This window comes from Orycteropus afer, unplaced genomic scaffold, assembly GCF_000298275.1.
Source record: "Orycteropus afer afer isolate SDZICR_OR568_19922 unplaced genomic scaffold, OryAfe1.0 scaffold00085, whole genome shotgun sequence".
Taxonomy (NCBI): Eukaryota; Metazoa; Chordata; class Mammalia; order Tubulidentata; family Orycteropodidae; genus Orycteropus; species Orycteropus afer.
In genome coordinates, this window is record NW_006921672.1 from 7,506,803 (window position 1) to 7,518,126 (window position 11,324).

The window sequence follows — 11,324 nt, forward strand, 5'->3', positions numbered from 1 at the left end:
CTATGGAAGTAGATTGCCCCCTCTTCCTTCCGAGGAGTGGCTGGTGGGTTTGAACCACCAGCCTTCTGGTTTGCAGTCAAGTGCCTTAGGCACTATGCTACCAGAGCTCCTGGTATATAAATATATAATTGCAACATTAGTTTACATAAAAATGTCATTTTTTGATCATGGCACCACTATAATGACAGCTTATATAAAGATAAGTTACCCTATAAATATTCTAAAGGAATTATTCACTTAATGACTTTCATAATGACAAACTCTGAATGGGTTGGAAATGTCTCTAATTTTATTAGTATTAATAAATAATAAATAAAAGCAAGTTTTAAATATTTAGGCATCAACCACAAATACAAAACTTTTCAAATAACAATGTATACTTTCCAGTTTTATATACCTTTAAGAAAGCAGTGATCAACAAGTTTTTTTTTTTTAATTTAAGAGACTTTTAAGGCTAAACAGTTCTTTAAAACTATCCAGTTACTTGAAACATTTTCTGTAGTTATATTTACTTTCTTGATTAAAAAAAAAAAAAAGTTAGTCCTTTAGCACTTAAAAAAAAAAAAACAAAACTTGGAGAAAACTGTCCATATAGCTGTCATCTTTCCTATCTTAGGGATATCTCAATAAACCAAGAAGCATATGTCCTTATCTTTTGTTTTTACAGGTTTCATAGCTACTTGCTAGTGGAATTGTTAAAGAAGTCACAGTACTAGGAAGATGTCCAATAACCAAAGAGGCTTTTGTAGCAACTTTGTTTTCACCCTTCACAATATTTGACATAAAAATCTATAATCATATAATTGAGTACTATTCATATCAAGAAGTTAGCTCTTGAATAATAATCAGATGAGGAGATTAAGGTTGTTTTTTTTTTTAAGTGTGTTTTTTATTGACATAAGATGACTCTTCCTGTTGCACTTTTTGCTGAGCACCTTGTAACTGCTCTAGTCTCCAAAGGTGAATAATTATCCTGGCAATAAAATAATTGCTTTTAACAAAAGAACTGAAAGCGTGAGCTAAGTCATCATATGATAAGAAAAGTATGCAATATATGCCTCTTGTTCATGCTATTGAGAGCATCCTGGTTCAACAGCAGCCTGAACTAATTCCTAATAATCATAATTTACTGCCTGCATTATGAATACAATAAAGTTGGGGAGACAGAGGGCATGATAAGGAATCATTGGAAGTGTTAACAGTAGATGGTCTATGTTCTAAGGTACAGTGTATTTATCACAAGATATAAACTTTAGTTTCTAAGAAGAGTAGCATTGTTAGTCATTAGTACTAGAAAGGTGTGGTACATGTGTGTGAAAACAATAATGATGATAAATATAATAATGTGCTGTCGAGCCTGCCTTCCAGTAGAAATAAAAATCATCCGACAAAGTCAAAGAAGACTGAGGCAATTAAAAATATATATATAATAATACATAATTATATATATATATATATATATAGAAATATATATATATATACAGGCTAAATTATCTGAGCTATTAGTTTACACATTCATCGTATAATGACTGTTCTAGAGTTAGAAATTGACAATATCCTAGTATCTTTAGGCTCTTCATTTTGCAAATGCTTTTCTTGTGTCAATATGACTGTCTATACTATCACACAACATCAATACTAGTGGGAATAATAATAGTACATGTTTTTGCAAGTTAACTTCCACTTCCAAATTTTATCACACCTTGTTTCTAATGATAAACGTACTTAACAAAAAACTGAACTGCTGAATTGAGGAAACTGCAAATTGGATTTCAAATGTTACTTTATCCATTAATGATAGAATTAAGAATTTGGCAATTTACTTTTAGCAAAATTATATCATTTACCTACTGCACCCAAAGAATGAATCAAACTTTTTATGTTCTAAATTTTTTGGCAGGGTGAGATGATAATCTCACTATTATTAAGAATAATGAAATAATGTGAGTGTTCAAAAAAATTTTACAGCAGTTATATCAGTTCAAATGTGTAATGAGATTCAAAATACAGATTAAAAAATGTCTAAAATTAAAGCATGTTTCTTTTGTATATTTGCTGAAAATTTAACCGCTGTGTAGATTTGGATAATTTCAAATAATTAAAGGAAGCCTCACAGTGTCAAATGTCTTTCTCTAAGAGAATGAAATTTGTCATCTCTTCAGTAAAATATTCACTATTTACTAAAATGTTTACTTTTTAAATTTTTTTCCCCAAATAATCGAATGGGCATATTCTCAATTTATTTTGATAAATAAATCTATTAAGATTCCCAAAGCATATATGGGGGGAGAAAAGGAGAGAGAGAGAAGTGAGAGAGACAAAGGAGGAGAAAGAGGAAGAGGAGGAGGAGGGAAAGGAGATGAAGATGGAAAGGAGGAGGAAGGAAGAGAAAAAGAGAAGAATCTCTATAATTTAGTTGTGAATTCTAAAATTGACAAGAAGACAAAATCAATAACTTTGTTTATGCATAAAAGCGCAAATGCTAAACTATGAAGAAAAAACTGCTACCAATGGAAGTACAGTTGGACAATCCTTTCTCCCTCTCTCTCTTTGAAATGCTCTAAGAGGTTTTCAGACAACTTTTCATCAATGAAGGACAGTTAATCTGACCCTCCAAAAGTGAAAGTAAGTGCTTTTGGTATTGAAATATAGCAAAATCTTGTTATCACATTTCTATTTTCTCCACAATTTCATTCTTCCTCAGTCCAATTAAATCTTCCACTTTCTTAAATAGTGAGCCCCTCTTGTCAAATGCTTAAGTGTTTCCCATAGTTTACACCCCACTTCTGATAATTTCCCTATCTTCAAATGTTTCTTCCCTTTATCAGCTCCAAAGATGAATTAAAGCAAAAGCTTGGGAAAAAGAAAGTCGGCTTCTGAAGTGTCCAGTGGGAAGGAGTGTATCTTGAGAAGAAACAAAATGATCAAACCCAAGAAGAAAATAGGAGATCCAGAAGGGCTCCAGAATTATTTCAGCCCCTCAGGCAGTATTATAATTTTTTATTTTAATAGTAAAAGTGGTGGTGGCAGATGCTAGCCAGGCTGAAACAATCCTGGAGCTACTTGGAGTCCATTCAATTTTGTGAAGAGAGGGTCCTCTCTCTCCTAGGCTGCTTTTAACCATTCATACTTCTAGTTCCTTCAGCAAGTCCCACTTTCTGAGACAGACTGAAAATCTTTAGAAGAAGGCCATATTACTTGTGAAGACTGTTCTGGCAGCAGAATAGCTTTCTTTCACTTTATATTTTCCCTTATTTGCAACATTTTACTGTAATCTTCAGGGAAATATAAAAGATTATTATAATGAAATAATATATACCTTCCTCTATTGACCTTTTGTATGAGTCATTTTAGAGAAGAATACACATATATAAATACACACATACACAAACATATACATATGTATATACACACACACATATATATACACACACACGTTTTCTTTGGTTTTTGAGCTATTCATGCAAGCATGAACAAAATATAACGTCCTTTGTGTACTCAATGCCAAGAAGGTGGCAAAGAATGTGATTTATATTCTATAGATTCCAAAATACTATATGGCAAATCTTCACAAAACACTCTAGGCTATTTCTATACAACCTAAGTAAAGTGAACAGACACATACTACTTAGTGAATTTAGGTCTGCTCTAATGATAAAGCAGAATTTTCTCTTGCTTCAACAATCTCCACATACAGGTTGGGCTGGCCCAAGTTTCTTGGACAGCTAGTGTTCCATTCCAGTTTGGTGTTAGGTTTGCCAAAATCTGAAGAGACACAGCTTGTTTTCCAGAGAATCTCAATATATTCTCGAATATGCCTGCTATTTTTACATTAATAGTGGTATAAGCAGTTGCTTCTAAAATTCTATTGAACTTGTGAATTATTTGATAAAAGTCCCATAGATGCTATCCTTTGGGTGTGAAAAAGTAGCACTCTTCTAATTGTTAGTTCAGTGAGGCATTCTCTAAACACAAGGCTTTTTGAGTATTTAGGTAAAGAGAGTATTCATGGTCAGATATAGGACCTCTTTATGGAAGTTAGCTTGTGCATGCACAAGATGGAACAAATTTAAAAAGCTTCTGTTGTCTCCATCACGATCTTCTATATGCCATACACACATACAGACAGTAGGGAAAAGAAAATAAATTTTTACATATATGACTTATTTGAGACATAAGATGTTCCAATTTTCCCTAGTAATATTTGAATAGAAGACTAATTAGTGATCTTTACTAAGTTAGATGTTAACTACTGAAATGATGGAATTAGATAAGAACACTAGATTAGAAAACAGAAGAACAGGTTCATGTTTTATTGCTTCTAACTTTATGACCCTGGGCAAATCCAATAATCTTTCTAAGTCTTAGTTTTCTCATCTGTAAAATAGGGATAATTATCATATTGGCTACTTAATACAACTATAAAATAATAAATGTAAATTATACTGGGAACTGTACAAATCTAAGGTATTGTTATGATGATTATGATAGTTATAAGGGAGCAAGTTAATTTTTTTCCTGTGTTAAAACTGAAATTGATTCCTTTCAAAGTAGACTCATAAACTTTGTATTTTCCATTAAAATCAATATAAGATTTTAAAAATGATAGAAACCAAGAACTAACTATATCTTATGAAAAACAAAAAAGATGTTTGCTCCTTCTATTATCAGTTCAGAAAGAAAAGTCTACACAGAACTAGCTGTCTTAAATAGAGGCTAGAACGCATTTCAACTCACACCTGTGCACTATCTACATGCGAACTCACCAGACATGATTGACTGCATCATTTCCATTATAATACATGCAAATGCATTTGCCACATTCTGCAGGAAGTTATTTCTTTCCACTGGAGTACTAAAGACTTTACAGACTTTTTGCATCATTTTAACGGCCCAGTCCATGCAGTATAATTCTTTCTCACACACCTGATTTAGGAAAAACAAGCATTATAATAAACTTGAATGTACAGAAAGCTCTAGAATTTGAAAACGGTAGTGATACCACCTCAGAAACCCAAGGAGGGATCACTATGAGTCGGATTCGACTCGACAGCAGTGTATTGCGTTTTATTGACAATGATGGCTTATGATTTCACATAATTTCTTACACAAGATACCATATTGAATCTATAAAAGAGAAAGCTCTTATAGCTAATTCTCCTTTGCTTTCAAATGGTACAATTTTAGTGGGAAAAGGTGTGAAATAAGTAAAAGCCTGGTTCAAGATGATCACATATTATTATTTATTAATGTAAGAAATATTTTAAATAGTTATTGAACATATGAAAAACAATGCTTCTGTTCATTTGCTCATTCAGTAAATATTCACCGAGTACCTGCTAAGAGATAGTGATACAATGATGAGCCATAAAGTCCGGCCCTCTATTCTCAAGGAGTACAGTGTGAGTCGTAGAGAAATAGGCAATTTCAATCAGCAGAAGAACTCTATCTACATATTACCAACTTTTTATCTTCAGAGTTTTAAAGGATATTTCTCTCTCCATTATTTAAAAGGTAAAGATTTAAAGTAAAGATTACATGTTCATGGTAAAACTGACTAAAAGGTAAAAGATTTATTTACTAACATTCTAAATGGCCAATTTAACTCACATAGTCTATATATGGGGCTCTGGTGGCGCTGTGGTTAAGGCATTGGGCTGCTAACCAGAAGGTTGGTGGTTCTAACCTACAAGTCCTTCCATGGGAGGAAGGTGAGGCAATCTACTTCTATAAAGATTTACAGCCTGGGAAACCCAATGGAGGTTACTATGAGTTGGAATCGACTCAAAGGCAGTGGGTTTAGTCAAACATATATTAGTCATATATAATGCATAGATATAATATAACTAAATATAAAAAATCTGACAAGAAAGATTTATTGAATACCTATTATGTGTAAAGCACTATAGAAGGCAGGATGAAAGAAATGACAGAGTCCTGAATTTCAAAGAACTTGCATATACAATGACTTAAAAACACCATCAGTAAATGAAAGCAAAGAGAAGACAAAAAGCTGAGGCAATTTAGAAAAAAGTAGTGATCAGAGTTGGAATGTTAATCCAAGAAGGGTATCTAGAGAAGGCTTTTCCACTCCTAGTGACTTCCTCTCTGTTCCATTTGCTATACTGCTGCTAAAGTGACTTCCAAAAACACAAGATCGACCATGTTTCTCCCCTTTTTAAATGTTTTAATAGTTTCCTATCAGAGGACAAGTCAAGCTCCACAGAACAGCCTATATGGGCTTCCTTAACTAGCCTCTCCCTCCCTATGCAGCCTTACCTTCTGCTCCTCTCTGCACATTTTATCCTTCAGAAACAATACTGAATTGCTCACCAGTCCCCTGAATACACGCCCTGTCCCACTTCTCTGGGTCTCTGCACATGCTATCCCTGCTGTCCTGAATGATGTGCCATCTGCTTGGTGAACTCCTCCTGTTTGTTTTAAAAAACTAGTATATCTACTGGGATTTAGGAAGCTCTTCCTGTTCTCTTTCTCTAGCCTAGGTATATCCTCCTCTCTGCTACCTCTGTTTGTACCTTTAAAAATATTTTTTTTTCACTTATCTCATTGAATTTCAATTCATTTATATATACCTTGATAACTGTTAAAAGACTGTAAGCAGCCTGTAGTCAGAGACTGTGTGCTATTAATTTCTATAGCCCTAGAATCCCCCACAGTAGACAGTGTACAGCCTATAATAAGCACTTAATATAGTTCTGTTAAATGAATGACTATTAAATATATATTTTAACTTTTTATTTTGAAAAATGTTTTAATTAAAATTGACATTTTAAATTTAATTAAAATTAATTTCTGCAAAAGAGGAGAACAGTATCTTAGTACCTATCTCCCAGCTTCAGGAATCTTGTTTGAGCTCTATCCCCACTCACTTCCACATACACCCACGCTGATTATTTTAAAGCAAATTAAATGGAGTGCTTTTTTAAAGTGGAATTTTTATAAAGAATGCAATTTGGCAGAGCTGTATAATGACAACCTAGACAAGAAGTAGGGACAGAATAATATAAGGAATGCTTCCAAATAGGAGAGTTTATTATATATATTTTAATATTTTGAAAAAGGAACATTAAAATTTTATACTTAAATACTTATTCTGTCAAAATGTTTTGTGCAAATTTCAGTTCCTTCAGGGACACTCCTCCCAGTAGTTGACTGTCATGTTAAACAATATACTAGAAAAAAACGTGTCTTTACTTACCAAAGCCAAAAAGACTATCAGCCTTGCCAGTTCAATGGCTTGTCCATTCACAGCTTTACTAGCCATGAAAGTGAAACAGATGTTGTTCCCACTTAGGATCAGGAGGCGTGCATTATTCTCTAGAAGCCACTCATGGGGAACCACTGTTATTAGAGGAAGAAGAGTTATTCGATGAGAAATCACACAATAGCTATAGTAAACATCATTAAATACATGTAATATTGTATCACTTTATTGGAAATACAATTAGTGCCAAGGGAAAAGCTCAGAAAAAAATGCTTTTGTTTTTCAATTACAGCATTCGACTGGAGATAGAGATCACTGCCATGTCATCATGGCTCTTATAAATGTATTAGAAAAGTCATCAAAGCAATTCTCCTACCTAATGCTATGTAAGGAAAGAAATCTTATAATCTTTAGAAGCTAAAGGATTATTCAGGAATGGGAAAAATTATTTTACCTCTCCTATGCCAACAGGGGGAGCTCTGGTAGCATAGTGGCTAAGGCACTTGACTGCTAACCAGAAGGCTGGCGGTTCAAACCCACCAGCCACTCCTCGGAAGGAAGGTTGGGCAATCCTACTTCCGTAGTGATGATACTGCCTCGGAAACCCAAGGAGGGGTCGCTATGAGTCAGGGCTGACTCGACGGCACATAACAACAACAACAACATGCCAACAGGAGAGGGCTTTCTTTCTTAAATAACCTTGGGGGGTGTTTCTGAAACTTGCAAAATGGGAATAATTAAGCTAATTAAAGTATGAAGCTTTTAAACAGTAATAATACAGATAGATATAAAATTGGTAATTGAAGGAAAATAAGTTGATTATAAGGTCCTCGAGTGCTGTAAATAGTTAATTGCTCAATGGTTTGAACCCATCCAGAGATGCCTCTGAAGAGAGGCCTGGTGAACTGCTTCTGAAAGGTCAGAGCCTTGAAAATCCTATGAAGTAGTTCTGTTCTGCAAACATGGGGTCACATGGGTCACTGTTGTTGTTGTTGTTATGTGCCGTCGAGTCAAACCTGACTCATAGCGACCCCTCCTTGGGTTTCCGAGGCAGTATCACTACGGAAGTAGGATTGCCCAACCTTCCTTCCGAGGAGTGGCTGGTGGGTTTGAACCGCCAGCCTTCTGGTGAGCAGGCAAGTGTCTTAGCCACTATGCTACCAGAGCTCCCACATGGGTCACTAAGAGCTGGAATTGAAACCCTGGCAATGAACAACAAAAGTATGCTGATTATATGCATTCTTTTCAAACTTAAAGCCACACTTTTAAAATATTTTAGAGCAATGAGTGACTTCCAACAGGGAATTCATTTGTTATCTGTAGAATTATGATTATAATTTTATAACTGTATTCTAATAATTTTTTAATTATTATTGTATGTTAGTAAATTTATATTTTTACCTGATAGTTCATCTACAAGACTGATGACATCATCTGCTGTCCACTCTTTAGTGCCTGTGTCATATAGTAACTTAATGGCATCAGCCAAACCTTTTAGACTGGATTCATCTGTAGGTCCTTCTATCATTTTCTGCCAAACCACTTGTCCTGAATGGTAATTGAAATAAAAACTAGGCTATGACAAAATAATTGGCTTTACAATAAAGACTTCATGGATTGTTTTTAAAAAAGGGAACTGGATTAGAAATGGAATTCATTGCTTCTATACTCTACTTTCATAATGGAAGGTCAATTCTGATTGCAATAAATTTTAATGCCTCTTATTGATGTGATGCAGCCCGGCAACAAAAGCTAAATGAAGTAAAAGTAGTTTCACCAAGCAAAACAGTGCTTCTAGTTAAAAAAGTAATGCTATCCTCATACAGAAATTGAAATAAATAATTGATGTAATCTTATTAAAATAAATAAAACTTACTTATATCCTTCCCAAAAGATAGTATGATATATTTGAGGCTCTCCCAACCATTATGTCAGAACAGAGTAATTCAATCCATAGATTTTTCACCTATGACCAATTTTCTTTGTGGATTACACATAGCAACATTTTAATCCTAGGTTGGCTTCCTGTGGCTACCTAGCATATTTAAACCAGCTGCCTCCTAACTTAAGTCAGTGTGAACTAAAGATATGCATGCTGATTCTAACATTAATCCAAGTCAAATTTACTTAGAACAGTAGCAGAGATGTTGGGAATATATTTGGTAATGGCCTATAGCAGAACAGTTCTGCTTTGAAGCTTAAGTCATGCACAAGTCAATGAAGCAAAGATCTTTGAAATCATGAAACAGGTTAGTTAATAGGAATGATGAAATGGAGCAGGTACAAAAGATGTTTCCTTAAGTGACAATAATTAAGCAGTTATATACATCCCTGAAAAATCAGTGCTCACCATCCTGAGGAGATACTGGCCCAAAGATGATATACAGTAATCTTGCCTGATTCACCATAGGCCATGGTTTCAATATAAGAGTTAACCAAAAAGCAGAGTCACTTCGATGTGTCCAGTGATCAAGCAGGACATTCCTACAGAATAGTCTGATCCTTATCTCCAGTTTCCGGGCACTTCCTATGAAGACAGAAATGTAAATTCATCTTCCTAGAAGGACTGATAGACATATACTGATAAGAGCAACTATTAATCACTGTAGTTAATGATCTTAAATGGGAAGTAAACAAAAGATTTATCTGTTCTTAAACTGTCCTAACTTCATAGCTTTGACTGTCTATTTACCCTTACCTTTTTGCTTTATATTGGAGACTTGGAATAAGAGGTCAATCAATAGACATGCTTGTTTGCCAGAATCTTGTAAGATTTTGGATTTTAAAATAAATGCAGAGAAAGGTCAAAGACATACATCTTCAAGGTGTTTTGTATTACTTTATTTTTCGCCAGAAAAATTTTGGATTCTCAAGGGCTTATTTATTCAGTGTTTATTAAGCTTCCCTTGCTGTCTTCATGCATCCACTCTTGCCCCTCTCCTATCCGTCTTGTATCCAACAGCTGGAGATGTCTTCTAAAATGAAAGTCTGAATTCATCACTCACCACTCCCTTACTCTGACCTGGCCACCTTGGTCTTTTGATAGTACCTGGAGCCCTATACAGTGGTTAAAGCACTCAGCTGTTAACTGAAAGGTCAGCAGTTTGAACCCACCACCCACTCCAACGTTCTACTTGAGAAACATGTGGCAGTCTGCTTCTGTAAAGATTTCAGCCTTGGAAACCCTATGGGGCAGTTCTACTCTGTCCTATATGGTCACCATGAATCAGTATGGACTCAATGGCGACAGGCTTGGTGTGTGTGTGTTTTAGTAGAATATCAAACTCTCTTGTGTTTTGGAGTCTCTGTATCATGTATCTTATACCTGAAACCTTGCACTTAAGTTCTTAGGATGGTTGGCTTCTTCTTATCTTCAGGGATCAGCTTAAATGTCACTTCCTCAGAAAGATCTTACCTGACTACCCTAGTTAAAGTTAGCTCTTTTTTGCTCTGGTTTTTATGTAAAGAGCACTTCCTTCACAGCACTTTCCACAACCTGTACTTACTTCATTTATTGTCTTTCTCCCAATTAAAATGCAATCTCCATGAAGAACGGTTCTAGGTCTGTCTTGTTCATAGAGCCTCCACGTGGTCAATCTCAGGAAATCTTTGTTGAATGACTAGGTATACCAGGCACTACTTAGCAGAATGCAGATTATTAAACTTTTATTTTTCCAAAGAATCATGTAGTGAAGAAGTTTAAATCAGTCTTTTTCTTCAAAGAGTGTAATTTTGTTAGGTAGATAAGACAAGAATAAATGAAAAGAATGATCTAAGGTCATATATACATACCCCTGGTGTGTTAAGCCAAGGGACACTGAAAATTAGAAGAGAGATTACTGCAGTCCTAGGGATCAGATAAGGCTCTACGGAGGTGACCAGGCAAACTGGGTATTAAAAGATGAGAAGAGATGGCATTTCAGGAAACAGAGATAGAATGAAAAAAGGTACTGAGTTAGAAACACGTAAGGTGTATTTGAGACACAGTGAGTAGGGCAACATGACTATGTTATACCAATACAGAGAGTTGTTGTTGCTATTGTTATATGCCCTCGAGTCAGACCTGACTCATAGCGACCCCTCCTTGGGTTTCCAAGGT

The 11,324-nt window shown here is 34.9% G+C and overlaps 1 protein-coding gene across 1 annotated transcript in view; it reads right to left on the reverse strand.

The window, feature by feature from the left end:
- Positions 1–3,989: 3,989 nt before the first annotated feature.
- FBXO47 (F-box protein 47) overlaps positions 3,990–11,324 on the reverse strand; it is an 18,774-nt gene continuing 11,439 nt past the window's right edge. The window contains exons 6-10 of the mRNA XM_007942014.2: positions 9,576–9,752; positions 8,627–8,773; positions 7,220–7,362; positions 4,767–4,926; positions 3,990–4,102 (exon numbers count right to left, since the gene is read on the reverse strand). Of these exons, the coding sequence (XP_007940205.1) occupies positions 3,990–4,102; positions 4,767–4,926; positions 7,220–7,362; positions 8,627–8,773; positions 9,576–9,752 (740 nt within the window). The remainder of the gene's footprint in view (positions 4,103–4,766; positions 4,927–7,219; positions 7,363–8,626; positions 8,774–9,575; positions 9,753–11,324) is intronic.